This window comes from Scophthalmus maximus, chromosome 12 (assembly GCF_022379125.1).
Source record: "Scophthalmus maximus strain ysfricsl-2021 chromosome 12, ASM2237912v1, whole genome shotgun sequence".
NCBI classification, from domain to species: domain Eukaryota; kingdom Metazoa; phylum Chordata; class Actinopteri; order Pleuronectiformes; family Scophthalmidae; genus Scophthalmus; species Scophthalmus maximus.
In genome coordinates, this window is record NC_061526.1 from 21,021,849 (window position 1) to 21,043,256 (window position 21,408).

Genomic DNA, 21,408 nt, shown 5'->3' on the forward strand with positions numbered 1-21,408 from the left:
TGCAGACATGAAGTTGCGGATGCACTTATTGTCACTTAGCTGTCCACTTAGTAGTCTAATAATGATGCAGGCTATGAATTGAGATCTTTCTTCAAAGTTTAGAGACAAAAGTATCAGTGTGTGTGTGTGTGTGTGTTTGCTGGCTAGGAAAGAGGAGCGCAGTCAAACAAAGAACAACCAGGAACAAAGAGCACATGAAAGACTCTGAGTCACATAATCCTGATGACCTTGGTGTTTGTGATATCGTTTTTATTCCCTGCAACAGAGGCACAAGCACATATTTATTTTTTCGATTTAGAATCGGGATGAAAACCAGAGGCACTTTATTCATTTATTTATTTATTTAATCGTTCGGTTGATGCGCCCAGGCCTTCGAGTTATTTACTCTAAATGACGGCGATGAATGCAAAGTCAAACGCTCAGATATCAGTTCAAACATTTTAAAAACTGTTTTTTAAATTATATTTCCAGTTCGAAATTTCCCTAAATAATTCATCCATTCTCGATCAAGTGTAGCCCACTTAGAGTCCACACACACACACACACACACACACACACACACACACACACACACACACACACACACACACACACACACACACACACACACACACACACACACACACACACACACACACACACACACACACACACACACACACACACACACACACACACTCCTTCTCCCCGTCTCTCCCACATCAAATCTGTGTGGATTACCAGACGATAGGCCTGATTTCACATGGGCGCAGGCTATTAACGCTCTGACCTTGGATTTCAACCAGGCAATTTGTCTAAGAGCTGGCAGAGCCGTCGCTGCCCCGGCCGACTCCGTCCAACCTGCGCGATCGGTATGAGAGGCAGTAACTCTCCCCACGGTCTGACCCGTCAGCCCCCCCCCCCCCCAAGTGAGAATGTCTTCGCCTCACTCCTCACCACTCAGGGGTTGTGTTTAAATTGCTGTGATGATCTACTTCAGATCTATCACTTACAATTCTGTTTTCTCTCCCTCGCCCCCTTTGTCTCGCCTAGATTCATCACTTCATCATGAAACTCACCAGGCTCTGATGTGTATCACTTTCTCAATTGTACGTAAGACGTTTTCCTCTTTTCTTTTTTTCCCCCTCCAACCCTGGTCTGGTATCAACTTCTTCAATCTCTAAGATGCAATTGACACCTGGTGTTAACGTGTGATCTGTATCTGGATACGTTGTCGGGATAATGACTGATCTCAGTTGGGTTGCGGGGTGGACCATTTCTTTCTTTAGAAAGTGATAATAGGCTCTTTTGTTTTCTTAATTGAATGTCATATTGAGTGCGTAAAGTGTCTTTCGGGTGTTTTAACAATGAATGTTTTATGTTGGACAGAATGCAATTACGCCTTGCGGGGATTCAATCACGCTGCGAGCCGGGACACACCTCTTGGTCAAATCAATGCCATCACAAAGCGTCCAACCAGTATTTACATCTCGCATTAAGACGGGGTTTCAACTTGATGTCAATGCCAACCCTAAGCTTTTCTTCTATTTGAAGAATTGTGAAAATTATGGACAAATTAGTTGTTTTTTTTCACATTTTCTTTGCACAGAATCTTAGAGTGCAGCAAAACTGGAATCACATGGTCTTTAAATTGTCACTTATGTCCTGGAATCACTCTTGAAATTGACGTGAAAAACAAAACACAGGAATGCTGCGGACAAGTGGTAGCCCCCTAGATGTTTGTTTTTGTTCCCTGAGAAATATCCAGTATGGTAATCTCTGCTACGATAGTTCCTGGGCCGCTGGAGAGCACTCACTCCAGAGCTGTCTGAGGCCAGAAACTACATTATGACCCCGGCTCCTCCGGGTCAACACACAGGCAGAATACCTGAGTTCATAAAAATGGATCCTGGACGTGATTCCTGTGAAGAAAGGCAAAAAAGAAGGTGCCTCCAGACTATTTGTCACCATATCTGTTTGTCTAACGATCCGTCAGGGCGCCGAGGTATCAGAGTATCTAATCATCATTATACCTCAAGTATCCCTCCATCGAATCATCAGTCTGTTGTTTTATGTCACTTGTATTTTCTCATTTGACCTTTTAGTCGAACGGGATCATCGGTCAAAACGCCAGCACACTTAAACGTTGCGTTCACACCAAACTAGCAGCCACTTTCCGCGTCGCGAGTAAACACAACCCACGAATATTCGCCCGTTCCCTTTTGGACGAGGACGTCAGTTACGTCCAAAAGACCATCAGCACTTATTGGCATTCGCAACATTGCTCATATTTGCATCGCTCCCTTTTGCGCTGCCAGACACTCATGTCTACTCGAGTCTTTGTATTGACGGACACCATAAATAAAAATGAAAAAGAGTTCACCACATATATAACAGAAGATGTGGGAACAATAGCAGCACTTGCACAAATGTGCATTTATTCACGCTGTACATTGCCACCCATCCATCAATCCATCCATCCAGACATAAAAGGTCGAGCTCGTTCCTCTCCCACTGTTGAAGCTCCATTCATGCACCAGTTAACCTCCTCTTACCTCTTCTCTCTCTCTACACCAGTTTATCTGCAGTCCATTTAGTCATGTAGTTCTAACGGTCCACTGTGTCCTATCAACAAGCCTCAAACCCCCCCATCCCTCAAAGCATTTCCTTTTGTGTCCTTCTCTCTGCGTTTGTGCTCCCATTTGTTCTCACCCTTTTACCGTTCACCTCTCTCTCCGCCCCGTCTCCACCGCCTCACCGGCAGGCAGCGGCCCCCCGTGAGTGGTTATGAGAGAAAATTGCACTTCTGTTGCAAACAAATTGCACTTTTTTGTTTTTGTGTCCTCTCCTGTTTGTCTGTTCGGAGAGAGGGGGGGGGGACGTGGCTCCAGTGAAATCCGCCTGCTCCCGAACCTTGAAGAATGCGCATCCATTAATGATTCAGGGGGGAGTTAGCCATCAACACAGCTGGGCCTAATGACACGGCAAGGCTAACACACACACACACACACACACAGACACACACACACAAAGATAGACCCTGTCATAACGCAACCTATTGAATGATGGCAATGAGTGTATATATTCAGCGGAGATATGGGAAACAGGAGTCAGAAGAATATGGATGACATCAGCAAGTTTAAGCCTATTCAAGCACTGTGAGCTTAATAAGACTGATAAAATATATGAACATACACACACACACACACACACACACACACACTCCACAGAAGACCAAGAGAAGCACCGAGTGTTTAAATGCTGCCCTGAACAAAAAAAACACCAAGTATCAATCAACAGCTTAACTCCATCCAAATCCAATCTTTGATTTTCTGCAGAGCGCCCAGTTGTGTGCTCTTCTCTTGTGAAGCAGCTAATGCAGCAGTTAATTAGAGATGTGAGCGGCAGTCAACACTTGTTTTTGAAAGAGTTGAACTTCCTGATTCCACCTAAACCAACATCGCGGCAGCTAATCGATCTTAGCCACTGGGCCGATGGATGAGAGGGTTTTGGGACCGAAGCCAAGTGGTCACGGCAGCGAAGGGGAAAGCGAGGACCTCATCATATACTCTTCCCTGGAGGTCCCAGGCCCAAGAGAAAAAATTACTTGTGGGTTGTGTCTCACTCAAGGAGGCTTGTGGAGACGACAAGGGTGCAAAAGGCGAGGAAGGTGACTCACAGGGAACGGTGCGGAGGTAGAGGTTGTCCCGGATGATCTGCTGCAGCTCGTGGTCCACCGAACCTTTCTGGAAGCGCAGGTTGAGGTAGCGGCGCAGGTCCTTGTCTATCACGCCCCCTGGAGGAACACAAGGGGACAGTAGTCAGTAATCACAATCAGTCGTCCTCCACCATAAATCAATCACTCCCAAACATGCCAGGCCGCATGCTTTTCGTTGCTGCAGAAGCAGGGGAAAGGGGTTTGAGGTGGAATCCGGAATGGGGACAAGCTTGCATGTGTGTTTGTGTTCGAGTTTGCCCAGAAAACATTTCTCGCCTCAGAGTGTTTTTTCTGTAGTAATTCCCAAACTTCAAGAGCAAAAAAACGCAGGAAGCTGCGAAAACGCCGCAGCGACGGGTGACCCAGAAAGAAAAAAACCCCACAGTAAACAATTTGAATTGGCAATATCCCTTCAAACAAACAGCGCCGACGCTAATGAACACACACTCTGCCCTCTCTCTCTCTCTCGAATTCGCCGTCTGTCAAGTGCAGCCAGCGGATTGGTGGAGGTGTTAAGTGGAGCGGTGGCCAAACACGTGTGGAGAAATGTCTACACATAAATCACCCGGCGAACTCCCCTTGGGGGGCGGCCGTTTTTGTTTTTTTCTCCTTCCATCCTCCTTCTCTCCTCAGCCTCACCTGAATCACCCCTCCACCTCCACCTCCATCCCACTTGTGTGAATTGACTTCCCCCTTTAAACCAGTACATCTCGCTGGCTCAGCAGGAAGGAAGATATATATATATATATATATATATATATATATATATATATATATATATATAAGATAGAGATGGAGGAGCGACAGAAATGGAGGTATGGGGGAGATAAGAGGGATGGAAGGCAAGGGCAAATCCCATGGGGGAGTAGAAAGGGGGACAACAAGCTAAAATAAGCATCAGCTCCACGCCCCCCCTTCTCCAACAAACACTCCATCTATCCACTCTGCTATACTCTAACATAATCACATTTCAAATGGGAGGGGGGCAGGAGGAGGAGGAGGAAGAGGAAGGGGCAATGCTCGACTGACGTTACTTAAGGGATTCCTAACGATGCCGCCTTTTACCAACACACTTCTTCGCTCTTGTTCCTCCACTGCATGGAGAAGTGAGGAAGCAGAGAGAGACAGACGGCGAACGAGGAGGAGGAGGAGGGGACGGGGGACATTCGCCTAACCTTCAACATCCTCTTTAAAGCAGCAACTTGGCACGGTGCCACATTGCATTTAGCTCCCCCTTCTTCTTCCCCCCCCCCCCATCTGTGATCCCGAGGCAATGACACCCGAGCATGAGATGCTGGAGAGCGCACACACATGAAGATATGGACGCAGCCGAACACACCGACACACACGCACACGATGTGACTCGACTGTGGAAAAGCAGATCAGACGGACGGCGGATGACATTGACGAGTGGCACATTCATCCACGGGGTAACCTAGTTTGGAAGTTTGCTGTCGTATCTTTTATTTACTGAGCACATTCGGGTTCGTCAGTGGGAGAAACTGTCACACACGCACCAACGTGCACTAATCCAGCAGAGCAGAACTAATTCATTGAACGGGTCACATTGTAAACCGTGCAGAACCGGAGTGACTGGGAGAGCCGGCTCCACGTCTGTGTCTCGAACCAGCCAATTTCACATTTGCATGAGAAAAGAAGCCGAGCCAATGCATACTGAAAAGGTGAGCAGGCTCCCGATCGCACGTACACACACACAGTCTCACACACACACAGTCTCTCACACACACACACACACACACACACACACACACACACACACACACACACACACACACACTGAATGGCACCTCTTGCGCGGACAGCGGTTGAGCAGCGTTAGATTCCCCCCTTTTTCCACAGGTTTTGTGATGCGATAGTGTCTCGCCGCTGGAGGAAAAAATCTTGGATCCGGATCCTTTCCCAGACTGGAATCCTCTGGAGTACTGTCCTGTTCCCAACTCCGGTCTCCGCTTGCCCCAAATCAAGCCACTGCCTGGGAGCCGGATCACCTCTCTCTGCACTCCACGGTGGAGAGATGAAACGGCGGGGAGCGCGCGGCGTAATGAGTGGCACTGAGGCAAAGAGAGTGTGTGTGTGTGTGTGTGTGTGTGTGAGACAGAGAGAGAGAGAGAGAGAGAGAGAGAGAGAGAGAGAGAGAGAGAGACGGAGCGGGGAAAGAGGAGGGGAAGGGAGGATGTGTGTGTGTGTGTGTGTCGCTGCGAGGGAGAGCGACCGTCGGTGGGGACGTATCGCACTGAGATCCCTTCTCCTCCCGGAGCCCCTCCAGATTCCCAGGTCCTACTACGCCCCCCGTCTGCAGCTCAGAGCACTGCATCTGTTTCACATGTCAAACCCCCCCCTCCCCCTCCCTCCACTCGGCTGAGAGCATCCACATGGCCCGGCTCTGACCTTCGTCCTCCACCATCCGACGACCATGATGAAACTAAACGTTAGGTTTCGTCGTCTCACGCCCACGGAACAGCATCCCTGCTCATTCTCGCTCTCTCTCCCGTCTAGGCCACGAATGCTGGTCGTGCCATCGTTCCAATTCATCTGCTTCTCCATTCCTGCTTTTCCTTTAAGAATGAAAATATATTTCCATACTTATGTACTTGTGTGGACATTTGACAGCTCCCAATCCGAGCTTGACTTCAAAAGCTCCTGCACCTAAAAGGAACTGAACTATGTCAGCTTTTCCGAGAAAACACACTTTTCGACTTGAGCTGCTTTCAGACAAATGCTTTGAAGTCCGGACATTTTCTAAAAACAGCTGTGTACACATGTATAAGTAAGGCATGTTCTTTGAGAACTGTATGTGATTTTATTTATTTAGCTTTCATCATGAAACAGTAATTGAGGCAAAGCTCCTTGTAGGTAAATCTCTTCAAATTTGAACGAAATGAACGAAATGAAAAACGCAAGTTGTCCCAAACTGACGGGAGTTTAGTCATGACAGATAAAAGTCTCTCCTGCTTCTGTGTATACAGAATATATACATATCAATACATAAACACCTGTATATAGAGAATCACCGGTTTCTTCAAAAAGTCTGTCCCACTAACTTTAATCTTCATAGCTGCAGGGAAAAAAAGTATTTGTTCGCAAAGAAATCAGGTTAATTTCCACCTTTGCCACACTCAATTTTCTTTCTCCTGCTCGTGCACACCTGCGTCGGCTTTGTCTGGGAATCAGAGATTTAATTAGTCGAGTATGGAAATTGTTGTGCATTTGTCTGCTAATAAGCTCATCTTTTCAGGAGGAGCTGAATTAAGACGACGAGTCTTAATGGTGAGAAACCTTTCACCGGCACTGAGCAGCAGTCAGGTGACTGCACCGCTCCTCGATACGGTCCAATATGGCCAAAAATAGATTTTGTGTGTGTGTGCACAGGCAAAGAGGGTCATAGTCTATACAGCGCCAGCGCCACTGGTCTGCGAGAGATTCTCTCGGGTTTTTTTCTCCCGAGGTGGTTTCTCGTCGGTTCTTCCTGCTCCGATGTATCATGACAGGAGTGATGCGTAACGAATGATAGAGGGAGGGTAGAGAGAGAAGAGAAAAGGGGAAGAAAGAGCTAGAGCTCTAGATTGACGGTACGACAGGCAAATCCACTCAGCGGTGCCTGAACTAATCGGCCGAACGCGACAATATTCCCGATTGGTAAAGACTCAATTCATCCATTTATTCCAACTATTCCGTTAATACTTCTACGTGGACCATGAGGCGAGGTAACAGAAGTGTTGCTGCTCACACGATCTCATCATGACACGAGATGAATGCGGGCGAGATATAACCGTTTCCTAAACAGATGGGTGAATGAGAATTGTGTCTTTGCTCCGTCGAGGAAGAGAATCCACCGTTTAAGCTCGGCAGGTGTGGTGTAACTCCCCGGGGAAGCTGGGAGAGGAAAAGGAACAGCCTGAAGAGAGTCAGGAAAACACGGGAGCAGCTGGAGAAAGAGTTTCAATGAGTGTCACACAAAAAAATAGAATGAAATACTGTCCTCTAATGAAATTAGCAGCCACTGAGTCACGAATCGAGTCAAAAATTCAAGGCAGCAAGTTGATTGTTTTTTGTTCTTTTTACTTAAAACTAAAAATGTGATCACTGAAAAAGCAGAACTGCTCGTAGGGATTCAGAACGTGTCGCTGCGAGTACATCCCTGGCTCAGAGAGACAGTAGGTGCATGATGTTGCAACAGCCACAGTACACAAACATTTTGTTGAAAATCTGACTCCAAACGAGGTCGTCGCAAATGTAAGACACTCACAAGTATAAAACAAAAAAACCTGAGAGACAAAGTCTTCAAAGTCTCCCGCTGAAGCCGCGACAAAACTTTCCACTCCAGCATGGAGGACGTGCTGCTGACTGTCAGTCGGGCCTCGGAGGTCGCCCGACGGCAGTCGCGTACGCACCGTGGCACTATCGCGCTGCGCGCGGCGTGTGCGTTGAAGTCGGAGAGGGGGGCGCGCCGGCAGACAGCTGTTTGGATAATCAGACTAATTAAAAGTTCAGGATGAGCTTCAAACCTCGCCAGTTTCAGCAGACAACACACACACACATGCTGCGCTCTGTTGATTAGTCTTCGGTGAACATACGTGATGCCAAGTCTGTGGGTGAGAGATGTGCCCGAATCCGCAAACACACCAACTGGCTCTCAGATGGAGGCCGCACGGGGACGCACACGCACACGCACACGCACACACACACACACACACACAGAAATGAGAATTGGGCCAAATGCTTTGTTCCTGCTACCGCAATTCGCTTTTAAGTGACAACAGCATGAGTTGACTTTTGATAAATGTTAACAGTGGGGTTTGAGCAAGGACATAAACAAAAATAAAAATGAGGATTATGTTAAGGCCACTAAGGATTTTTCTTGTAAAAGGAAAAAACATAACTTGCTTGAGCTGTTTTACTCAAAAGAAATACCAACAGTGCAGCAATCCGGGTACAGTCCTAAAAGACATCCTGCTTATTTCCTGACGGCCCATTTAAGACCAGGGATTGGGACACTGATAGTGCTGCTGGAGGAGGAAATGTAATATATATCCCCTCATGTGTCGCTGAGCCTTCTATTGGCCACGTCGAGCGGTGGATTGATGGGGAACAGGCTGATGGAGCAGAGCTGCACCTCATATTACTGAACCTGCCACATACTCATGCTGATCTGAATCCAGATTTCAGTTTTTTGGAAAGGGAAGGATGTAATCACACGTTTTGTTCTCCATACAGTGTCTGCACCATGAACTCCTCACATTTTTTAGTTTCGCTGAACCAGAAAGTTGGCCGAACTTCATTTGAACCTGTTTTTTTCCCCCACATGAGAGCAGGTGCTCTACCTCCAGCGAGCAAACTCATTTGCATGGCTTTACTCTACTGGGCAAGCAACAGCTGTGGTTCCCATGCAGGCACGGGAAGAACTGGGCTAAAAACTGATCTTCCACCTACTGTAACACACACAGTGAAAAGAGTCTGCAGGTAGTAGGGAAGACGTCGTTGATGTATTATGTGAGCGATGATACCTGGCACCTCAGTTTTAATACCATACCAGACATGCATGGGTGCGGGAGTCTCAAACACGTGCTGCGTCAGGATTTAGTTTCGTACCAGAAACATAGTAGACACATTTCGATTTTTCAAAGTGATTCAGATTTGATGCGTCCATCTTGGAGAGTTGGTCTGCAGAACCTCAAAACTATTTTGGGTGATCGAACATTCAGGCAGTCCATAGTAAAGAATAGGAACTGTAATAAAAGCTGTAACTGTAGTTTCTGTGCTCCAGAGGAAAGAAACGACAATCGACTCAGCAGTTTATTCATCTTCACGCCCCTTGATATCAACTAAAGTTGGGTCAGGATTCCTACGAGATCCAGATACCAACGTCAAATAATGCCTTGATCCGTCATTGGCCCCCCACAGCAGACATGAACTGAACCATCAGGTTCAGCAACTAAACTACATTTGATCATCTGAATCTCAGTCCTACCTACTGCTAAATTGGGCAGTTTAACCCAAAAGCCTCTGGCTGTTGTGAAGCTAAGGAGCACAAAGGGCAATACTCTGGAAACGTGGAGAATCAGAGGTTTCACTTCACATGAATCCTTCATGAAACCCTCACGCCCCGTACTTGACCCCCGCCTATTATACACAGTTTATCGAATCACCCGCTGACCCTGCTTTGGCTGAGAGACTCTCTTTGCTCATCTAGCTGCCCCAGTCTTCCATCTGAATCTCCTCAACAACCACAGATCACCTTCCTCTCTGATGTTGACTTATCCCGAAAAGGTCAGGTCGGAGATTTTGGCCGAATATCCATGTTTCTCACGCATTTTTTAAACCCCTACAGTGATGAAACGGTGTTTTTAAAGCCAGCATCCAAACCAGAAAATGAAAATTATGTACAAAAAACAAAAAACCACGCGGCCTACTAATTCAATATTATGACGTTCCCAGTCCCTGTTGATGAGCCTTGGAAGCCTGAATCCTCTTAGGTCCTAACGTCATTAACAAACTGTTGTCTCAATCCTGGGATCTGCTCCCCATCACTTAAAGCTGTATCAGGCCACCTGCCCAAGCTTTTAACTGGCTTCACCTCTGCAGCAGCCTGAACATTACTGGCCGTGTGGCCGGCCAACAATGCGTCAAACAGAATTAAACTTCAGGACCCGTCTCTGTTTGAACACTCTGCTGTGTAAAGACCAACTTCTCTCTCCTTCCGTTCAGTCATCTCTGCTTATCTTCATGTCCATTCATTTACCTATAACACTCCTTCGCACTCTCCTCTTTCAGGCTATTTCCCTCCCTTCTACCCTTCTACCCTTTTCTCATTGTCTCTAAATGTGTCCAAGAAACATAATAATCCTGAAATGGGGCCGTTTATTTATTCATTTGGAGCGTCATCAGTTTTAAAGGGCAATTGAAAGGGCTTTGTTTGCCCGATGACACAGAAAGGTCTTACGAAGTCTTGCCTTCGCATACAATGCAAGGACGACACTGGTTTTGCATCAAGTTAAACTTTGGTGGAGGCTGTTGAGCAATTGCAAAGCATCTTGACAGTGCTTCTGACCGTACTTTGAAGGAAGTGAGAAACGAATTTGTCCGAAGCTACAGCATTATATTAGCTGTATGGTATCAATCCATTTATTCTGACGCACAGCTCTGCCAAATGAGTAGCGAAAGCAACAGATCTTTCCTCTTTGAATATACCAGAATATGGTAGACAATCACTATGACACCAAGCGTCTACTACCAACTAAGACTAAACCCCCTTAACTAAGAAGAGGAGCACAGGGTTGGGAGCTAAAGAACATGGTGTTAAAGGGTTGAAGATAAAGATGATAAGGTTATTTCAAACTAGATATGCAGACTGCAAAGGACGTGCCCTTCCAGCGAGGAACCAACAACAGCCCGACGCTGAAAACCAAAAAGAGCACATCGAAACTGCTCAGAGACGTTGGCTTTGAAGTCCACGAGCTTGGTCCAGTAGTGCGTCCAGAAGTCACTGTGCCGGCAACTCAGTCAGGAGGATAATCTGCCCTCGCTTTACATGACGAAGATCCATCTCCTGCTTTCTCCTGTCAAACTGTTGCCTCAAAAAACACGTATCACTCGGCCACAACAGCGCAGGCAAAGAAATTCACCCCCGCTGTGAAGCTGACACTTTCAGGCAGTGGACAGGTTGGCAAAAAGGCCAAGGGGACAAGCTCAGTGCTTTAAAAATGTGGTTGCCTTGACAACAACATTGCTTCTGTCACAGTAGAGAGCCAGTGAAGCCAATCTCACATAATAACACAAACATTTTTTTTACAGTCATCTGGGTAAAAAACCCTAGACCGCCAAAGATTTCAAGACTGGGATCAATGCTTAACATCTGGAGCCTTAATGGGGTATAATCAGTGCTGAGAAGAGGGGGAAAAAATAAAACTGACATAAATAAAAAACAGATCGAGGAAAGATGACTTGGTAAGCTAGAGGTTTTCTTCTTCTGTGAGAAAACTAAACAGTTGGAAGGGAAGAAGCCAAAGAATCAATATTTTGCTTCATGCTTTCGTTTTGAAGCAGGACCCATATCCAGGAATTCGAGATATAACAGGATAGAATTAGTTCCATTTGAACGCATGATTTGTAGAATGTTCTGGTAAATATCAGACTTGAAGGTTGAAAAGAACATCCACAACCCCAAACTTCAAAATCCAAGATGGCTGCTCAGTGCATTAACAGGAGTGGAAACTATTTATGAACAGTCTAGTCTGTCTAGTTTGTATCTCATTAAGTCAGTTGTGCTGTCCAACATCTATCTGTTGACATGTTGCTCCGGCTAACTATTCAACAAAATACCACATAACGCATTGCTATCAACTTTCACTGCTAACAACGGCCAATGGCTAGAGTAGAAAAATCTTCTCGAAACTTTTGCAAAAATTCGGGGGGTTCAGTGTTATCTGACGGCAAAACTCTGAAGCCAAGACCCAAGTTTTAATTAACAGTCTGGAATAACCCTTAACGGAAGCAAGTTTTAAGTAATTAAAACCGTGACACTTGTGACTTCAAAATTGCGCTCTCACAAAATGAATATGAAAACGATGAATCATTCCGCCCCCGAGTCGACGCAAGAGAAGAGAAATCTCTGTACGTACGGAGAACACACGCCCTTGTTTTACAGCGTTGTAAAGTTCCATCTCAATGACGCTCGACCATTGACGTGAGGTGTCTGGTTGAAGTGAGTGATGGCTGAGTCAGGCCAACGCCAACGCGGCTGTTTGAAAACAGGGGCTTATTGATATTAATCGGTCGCTAGCTAATAGCCGGGCCGTGATGGCCGCCGCTGGGCTTACACCAACGCATTGTTACTGACGCAGCACTGTTTTCATTACACCTTGCTGGAGCCAATTTAATTGAACTGACCCAATCAGAGCCCGGGAGCTCTACGATCTGCTGAACTCTGCAATGTCTGGTAATGGAAGCTGATGGGAGAGAGATTAAAAAAATGTTGCAGCTGAATCACACTTTTACATATCCCACATTCCCCGCGATGGTTAGTTGTGCTGTCAGAGATGAATTATGGGAAGCGATAAGGCCGTGCGCCGTGTAAGCGGCTCACGCGGGCTTTCTGAGAGCAAACAGAGCCGAGATGATATTCTATGTAAATGTTGCCTTAGCAAGTGTAATGGGGTAAAGTGGCGCATGTGCAAAGTGAGCCGTTGAATATTCCCTTTCAATTATGTTTTAATGAACTGTGACAATGTGAGGCTCAGAGGGGGAAGTGCGGAGGAAATATTTGCTCAAAATTTAATTTCAAAGATGGGGAAACTGCATGAAGGCTGTACGGAGAGATGTTAGCTGCCTGACTTCACACGCAAACTGTACTCAAAAGAGCTACAAGTAATCCCTACAGCCTTTCTCTCTTCACACAAACACACTCAGGTGATTTACAAGAACTCATTGACTGACACACACTCAAACTCAAATGCTCACACACACGATTATGTCTGATATTTATGGAAAGCTAGCCTGGCGTGACCTGCAGAGTTACTGTTGCTTCAACAACTGCCTCCTCGTCACAACCCGAGCTGTCAAAATAGCCGCCGCACACGGCCAATCACGGCACACTTCAGAAGCCTGCTCGCCCAATTGCATTTGGCAGCCCCACTGCAGATCACAGCTTAACTGAGCAAAGTGGGGAGAAACTGTATCTGAGTTGACGTCCCCCAAGCGGCACGCCTTTTTATTTAGGATGCACCGGGGACGCACCAGAGAGTTCGCAGACAAGCATACAGACGTAAACAGTACACACACACACACACACACACACACACACACACACACACACACACACACACACACACACACACACACACACACACACACACAAAGCCAACACCAGCCTGCAGCCTCTGGAGAAGAGCGTTTGCGGTGAAACGCAGGCTGGAAGCTGCAATGAGCGTAGATCATCTGAGGTAATCAAACTCCGAGAGGAGTCCTTGTCAGGTCAGATCTCAGCAGGATTTCAACACAAATCCGTCTACAGCTCTCCGCCGTTGAACAGCGGCCGGTCGACAGGCAGACATGTCGGTGTACGGAGGAAGTTTTTTGGAGGAAAATGCGTCTGGGAGCCTTCAGTGAATTATGAAGCATCCAGAATCTGGGACATGGTAAAAGGTCATCATCTGCATCTGTGAAGGTGCATCATGCAGATCAAATCGCATTTGCATAGAGGGGAATGCTCAAGTTTGGTCAACTTCAACTTACTTCACAGTGATATTAGCAGCTACAAAAAACTTAAAGCTGCAAAGAATGATTTTTTTATATAGAAAATGTGTAAAGTGGAACTAGTCGTTTAAAGTTAAAAACCGTTCCCCCTCAGCTCAATGAGTTGTTTTAGCGTCTTTCAGCCCATTGTTTTGTTTTTACAGCCCACAAATTGACTGTTTCGGTCCATTTCCACCGCTAGCAGCTAGCCGGTTAGCAACTACCTGCTGAGCATCTTTTTAGCAGCTAAAGAGCCAGGCATTTCTTTCAGGAGTTGGCAGAGGTCAGACCAGGACTGAACACTGCACTCACATTTTTGAGGTGGCCAGAAGCACGACTCCAAATGAATGCTAATGCTGCTTCGTGTCTGCCAAATATGTAAATAGGAAAATGTTTTTGCAAACACATTCACTATAAGACATTTATTTTATGATAAAATATCAATCTTGTACTTAAAGCTAGTTAAGATGCTCCAAAGTGGTCAGGGTAAGAAAATAACTTTTTATGTACTCTCATTTGGATCATGATCATGAGACAAATATTTGTTTTCATAATTTCTTTGACATTGTAAATATTGTTTTGTATTATTTGAATAGAGGGGATGAGTAAAATATATTTTCAACCTTTTATCTCTCACTGTACATTTTTTTCCATTGTGGACTTCAATTTTCTGCAAATTGGTCAGAATTCAATCTGATTATATTCTTGATTAATTAATTATTGATTTCTAGTCTAGAACGTTTCCACACATTGCTCAGTTCCCAGTGCCAAACTTAACAACTTCGAATTGCTTGTTTTGTCCAACCAACACTCTGAGTGAAGCTACAGCACCACTGGCCCATCCAGGTCAGCCTTCTCTTCTCAGCTCCAGCCACGACAGTGCAAACCGGTCAACCGTCCCACATTCCTCCCTGTCAACCTCCCCCACTGGAAAACGTCCCCATCACAGGCCGCCCATGGCTGTCTGCACTGGACTTAAAGCACAAGAGCTGGCAAAAAACGGCAGCACAGCCCATAACTCAAAGCCAAAGTCCGGCAGCAGAGTCACTGCTCTGAGAATCCTCCCTCAGTGTGACAGACTTCTTTTAAGTTTTCTCCAACAAACAACCGCATCCCCTTCAAGCTCCTCAAAAAGTTCTTTCTTGCAAAATCATTCTCAACCCTGCACATACGTCTCTGTCATCTGTCTCTGTGAATTGTGGCATTTCATTTCCGCCCAACCCAAGTGTCTATTATGTTATTTTCATTAACATGCATTTGGCTTTTCTTTTCTTTTCCACACCGTCCTTTTTGGGAGGGGGGACATTGATTCTCTGCATTGTTGGAAATGAAAAATAAATAGTGGAATTGGAAGCAGATCTTTCAGAGTGATGTTGATTCCTGGAATAGAAAAATCTGTTATAATGAGTCTTTATTGAATTTTCAGTTTGATATCTGTTCCTTCTGATATTTCTCAAAAACAACGTACAGGTGTATGTTGCGCAGGCCAAAGTCTTGTGAGTTGCTAAATGTTAAGTGCAATTTGAGGGTCAGAGTGATAAACGGAACCGAACGCACCCGATAAGCTTTTAAACTCCCGAGGACAAACGATTACCAGTAAAGCTCTCAAACAGAGCGAGAGTGACTGAAGAGAAAATCAACACTTAAACAGACCAATGGTTGCGCGGCCTGTTTTCCCAATAATGACCGTACAAAGCATCTCATTGATTTTTTTTTTTTGGTTTCTGCGCGCGAGAAAGGTTAATTGCGATCTCGGCATCGCTCAGCACCGCGCATTTATCCGGAGGTCACAGCTAAGGACCGGACGCGACTGCGAGTGTGGGTTAAGTAACAGCAAAGGGGGGAGAGAAGTTTTCATCCCATAAAACTGAGGCCAATTTCACCTCGGCTGCAGGTTGAGCGCAGGAGATTGACCTCAGTTTGAAGGGGCTGCAGCGGAGCAGCTGATGAAAAGAGAAACGCTCGTTTCTTTCCCCACCATTGATCTATACTGCCCATTTACTGTTAAGGGGTCCCAGAAGGGTCTCGATTTCCTTCGAGCAGGAGAGAGAAGTGTGGGCAAACGGCACTCGACACGCAGGCTTTCATGATTTCGAGAGCGCGGGGGGAGGGGGGCGGCTCTCGCCGGTGAGCAGCCTTCGAGGCTTGTGTTTGGTTTGAGCACTGGATGTTTTCCATGTCCTCAGTCTCATTTGATGCTTGAACAATATTGTCTCGTGGTTTCGCAAACTAGACGCCCCCCAACAAGGAGCGTGGAGGAGGACAGATAAATGAACTACGGTACTGGAGCATGAACGTGGACAAATAAAAGGGCTGTCGAGGAAATGTTACGCAGACAATGAGCGAAGTCGAAGACTCCAAATCAAAGATGACGATTTTCTCATTGTGGTTGGCTGTTCTGATTAATTCCTATACAATCAATTCCTGGTCGGTTAATCATAAACTGATTTCTGATGCGAAATGTCATAAAGCTTTCCAGAGTTCGTAGTCCACATATGAGGAGCGCAGCAGGAGACTGTCTGAGTCCGACGCGTTCACACACCAAAAGGGGAAAAAAGTCGGAAAAAAGCTACTGAGCTGAATTGGACAGATCATAACTTATGTCTTTTATTTAGTTATTAAATTAAAATCGTAAGTAATCATTAAATATGAGGCCTAAATGTTTAATAAAAAATTATATTCTGTCGTTGTTTTTTCTGACTGTATGGCGTGTTGACAGTGTGGACATAAACTAATATTTCAGACAATCAATTACACAATCAAAACAAAATGCAATACTGTCCCAACAAGCAACACACCTGTCTGCAGGGCTGCTGGCAGCTTTTTAGTTTAGTTTTTCAGTGGTCATCATTAGTGTGACCACTCGATGAGTCTTCTGTTGGCATGATGCCACGCGGAAATTAAGCAACTCCCTCCCCTGCCTCTCAATTTGTGTTTTATCTCACTTGAAACGATATTCTTTCAACTCAGCAAGCGCAAAGCCAACATCAGGCCGTTAGAGCTCCCTGAATAAGCATTTCATCCAAAAACAGAAAGGTGTGCAGCGACGTGGGGCGAGCCAAGATCCAGGCAAAGCCTTTAGTCCAACAGAAAAGCCTTTATAGACAGATCTGCTGTTTTTTTCTGTTTTGCATTGTTATAAATTGAAAGTGGTCAAATGAAGCAAGCCATTTAAAGATGTCATCGAATTCTGGACAATCATTTTATTTTCCCACAAGATGAGGGGTTGCATCAGGAGCTCGATGGTTCCCACTATCTGTAGTTCTCTAGGCACCACGAGGGGGAAAGTCCACCTGTCAGGTCCCATCACTGTTGCATGCTGGTTCATGTAGTTCAAGTAGCTGAGGGGCTGCAGAGGACTCAAACTTCCTCAGACAGCTCCTTTCGACTGGTTTACCGACATCTCCCCATCCCCCGTCCTCTTGCAGTTTCAGGCAGGGACACAAAATTCATCGCGGTCTTTGCGCAGACACACCCCATGCTGGCTTTGGACGAGGCCCCGGCCCCGGCCCCCTCTCGCCCCGAGGCCCAGATGGGAACACAAGAGCGTGACATGCGATTGAGTCTACAACCTTCAGCCCTCCACAGGCGTGAGTTCTTGCTCCACAGTTCCTGCACCACCACTGTCAAACCTCCCCGTACTGTTACCTCCAAGTGTGTGGGCTGCCAGGAATTTGATCTCCGACCTCGGTCTTCTTCAGACATTTTTTTTTCCCCAGATGTGCTGCATCACTTTCCAATTTGCGAAATAAAATGAAAGCCCAATCTGCCGGATAGCAAATTGAGAGAACAGAAAATACATCAAGCATTGAAATTTCTTCTCCCCCCGCCTGAATCGCACCACATCTCAGCTCTGTTCTCTCACCCCTCTGCCTCACCCCCACCCCTCCCGTTGATAACAAGGAGTGGAGCGGTGTTGGCAGCGAATTCTGGAGAGGGAGCGGTTCATCAGCAAATGGCTCCCCAAAACCCAATCTCATTTATATGCAGATGAAATAAATATTGATGTGCCGCCATGCTCTCGTTGTGTTTCTGCCTAATTGATGCCAGCGTTCTTGTATAGCACCCGTGCTGGTAGGTACGACTGTTGGCAGGAGGCTTCCGGCCCGGTGATAGTGACTCGTCGCAGACAAAACAAAAGCTGAAGCGAGCGCTTCGAGTGAGCAGACAGGCGGCTGAAACAAAGCAAACAAATGAAGTGAAGTGAAATACGGAGGAGAGAGAGAGAGAGAGACAGAGAGAGATGATTCATTGATGTGTGGGTGTGTGGAGAATACAGATATTGAGAGATTTAAATATCCCAAAGCCCCGACATCGTATGAATGAAGCGCATCGTACTATCCTCTTTATTGGTCTGATATTAATGATAGCGACACGTGTGATTTTAATCGGCCAACCGATAAATTGATCGGGCTCTTCTTCTTCCAACCGATTATTCTGTCTTTCAATACCACAGATCTCAAAGCGATACGGGTGGATTCAGCAGTTTTTATCCAAACTATGGATGAAATCCAAAGTTCATGCAAATATCCTTGGATTCAATGCATCTCGTTTCAAGCCAAAAAAGGGAACCACATTGTGTTTTTTGTTTTCTACCCACCTCCGCTGAGCAAAGGGGCCAAAGGACATTCCTCGAACTGCAGAGTCATCAGATATTGAACACTTGATGCTCACCTCACAGAGGATCATCGCTGAGGACTCTTTCTGGTTCATAAATGATAAATGACCTGCCATTAATGAATTTTTAAAAAAGCTTGCCATGTCAATTGAATATTCAATTAATCAACTGTTGTTTTGGCATTAAAAGTGTTGCTAAGTCTGAGGTTTGACAGCAGATCGTTCTGATTACCATCTTCCATCCATTTTGAATTTCTCATCTGATTATGCAAAGGACCACGTCGGCTTGTGGGCTTGAACGTGGCTTAATGTCAAAGTGTGTGATGGGATCACCATCGATCTGCAGGTGACTGTCATTAGCTTTAAAGACCTAAAGGAACGTCGTCGGGGCAAACAACAATCAAGTATTGGTTTGAATCTATCTGGCCGCTGCCTGGGTTCTAATGGAGTAAACAGATTACGATTGGAGGGTGATGCATGGGGAGAACATGTTCTCGTTTCAACGTTTCCGCTTCAGGGGGAGTTACATACACTCACAGTTACAAGCAACGGAAAAAGAGCAAATTAAGGCGAGAAAATCTCTGTTGTGTCATAATTAGCGTATGTATTCTCGGTGCAAAGGCCATTAATGTGTTACCGGCTTGACCTTTGACAAACCAAATTCTAAATCAGTTCACCCGTGAGTCTAAATGAACATGTGTACCATAATGCCTCTCCACGGCCGTTGAAGCCGCAGACGCATAAAATGTTGTGGCTCTATTTTATTATTATATATTAAGTGATTCTTTTAATCGTTTTCAGCGCCCAAAATGAAACGAAGCGAGTTACACTCTTATCAATTGATCTGACGGCTACTGCTCGGTGCTAACGACACCTTTCATATCGACGGTCACATCCAGCAGAGAGACAGTCAGTGTGCTGCTATGTTGAGAATGTAAAGTCGCCCAGTGTTGTGCAGAGGGAGAGCGCCTGCAGCCCCGGGCCTATTTTCAGCTTCAGTGGGCAGAGGAGAGGAGGAGAGAGGAGAGGAGAGAGAGCCAGGCCAAGTGGAGGCAGACAGGATCAACCCCAGCCCCTTTTAACCCTCCGCAGTGCACTCCGCTCAAAAGGCCTCGTTCCAAACCAGCAAAGCTCAAAACACGTGTTGAACCACATAATGGTGATGGAGGTGGCGTGGCATGAATAATACTAAGACAAGACAGAAAAGAAGAGTGTGGGCCTCATCTTATGAACGCCAGGAAGCGTGACGCAAGGGGTCTTTGGGACTTTGGGTCCACGACGTCGTGTTCCCGTCACGGGGTCGGTTCATTGTTGGCAGTAGGTTTAGAGACATCATGTCAAAATTTCCGGGGCTTTCAGAAAAATGTCTGTGGAGATTCTCTTTCGTCCAGATAATCCAGAAAGGGGCGTTGAATCAGGAGCAACTGGACTTTGGCTGTATAATTCTTGTAGATTACGACTTTGACGATAAGATGATTGCTGCGGTTTTACTCGGGTCAAGAAACAACGAGAGCAGTGACGGCGTCGAAAACAGACTCCGGAGCGACGGTGACCATCCTCAAATATTTTCGTGGGATAAACTAATCACTACCATAATTAAATGAACAATTTAATTAGTCATTATAAATGCAGGTGTTGGGGCAGAGCCGAACTGCTGGTGTGTTTGCATGTGAGGAAAACATCCCATTAAAACGTCATTAAAAAGCACTTAAGCAAATAAAATGAGAATAAAGCAGTCATTTTTTTTCTTTTTTTACTTATCTGGTGTTTACACCGTGCACAGTGACGGCGGAGTCACACAGAAATGTCTTCCATGAGTGGACTCCACATCATGTTGCCGCCGCATCGTTAACTAGCCGTCTGGCGTCAAACCGCCGACATGCCGACTTCCTCGGGGCGGGTCGCACGACTCGTGCCTGGCGGGACGTTTGGGCTGGTGATTGATTGTCATGTGAAAATGTCAGGTCGTTTCAGCTCATTACAGGGAACCAATCACATTACATCAGTGTCAACGCCGCTGACACATGCTTACTTACGACGCCACAGTGGCAGAGCTGAAAAACAATATTTCATCGGGCCTGAGTCGTGTCTAATGGAGCCCGGAATCCAAGAAGAGGAAGTCGAATATTGGCAAAAATAGATCAGAATTCATCCATTCCTTCTTAAACTCCTGACAGTAATTTACAAATAACATTAATTCCTTAACTTTACCTTTAACTGTCCCTGTCCTTACCTTACCATGTAAACGGCAGGTCACTTATTACAAGGTCACAGGTCACAGGTAATCGATGCCCCCCGCCATCTTGCTACTACTTCTATTGCACATCCTGCTTTGATGACGCGTCATTGATTACAATGGTTCAAATAACGCTGACATTTCAAAAGATTTGGGGTATTTCATCAGCTCTAATATGTCAACATCAGAGCTGCAACAGTTAATCGATTAGTAATCGACTACTTAATTAATCGCCAAGTATTTTGACAAGCGATTCATTAAAGTTTTTATGAAAAAGAAAAAGTAAAAATTCTCTGGTTTGAGCTTCTTCAACGTTAATATTTGCTGGTTTCTTTGCTCCTCTGTGACAGGAAACTAATTATCTTTGATTCATGGACAAAACAAAACATCATCTTGGGGGTTTGGGAAACACTATTGACCTTTTATGGACCAAAAAACGAATCGATTAATCGATAATGAAAATAAGTTAGTTGCAGCCCTAGTCAACATTATTTCATATTTCCTTTTATCTTCACTCTAAATGGCTCATATGTCTGCAAATGAGCGTTCGCCTCCGCAAGCTCTGCAACAATTACAACCTGCACTTCGCTACGTGTAAATATTTGCC

The 21,408-nt window shown here is 45.7% G+C and overlaps 1 protein-coding gene across 12 annotated transcripts in view; it reads right to left on the reverse strand.

Moving 5' to 3' along the window:
• Positions 1-21,408, reverse strand: part of magi2a (membrane associated guanylate kinase, WW and PDZ domain containing 2a) — a 152,869-nt gene that overhangs the window by 100,583 nt on the left and 30,878 nt on the right. For all 12 annotated transcript variants that reach the window (XM_047336372.1, XM_047336371.1, XM_047336370.1 and 9 more), the window contains exon 2: positions 3,659-3,775. In XM_047336372.1, coding sequence (XP_047192328.1) covers positions 3,659-3,775 — 117 coding nt within the window. The remainder of the gene's footprint in view (positions 1-3,658; positions 3,776-21,408) is intronic.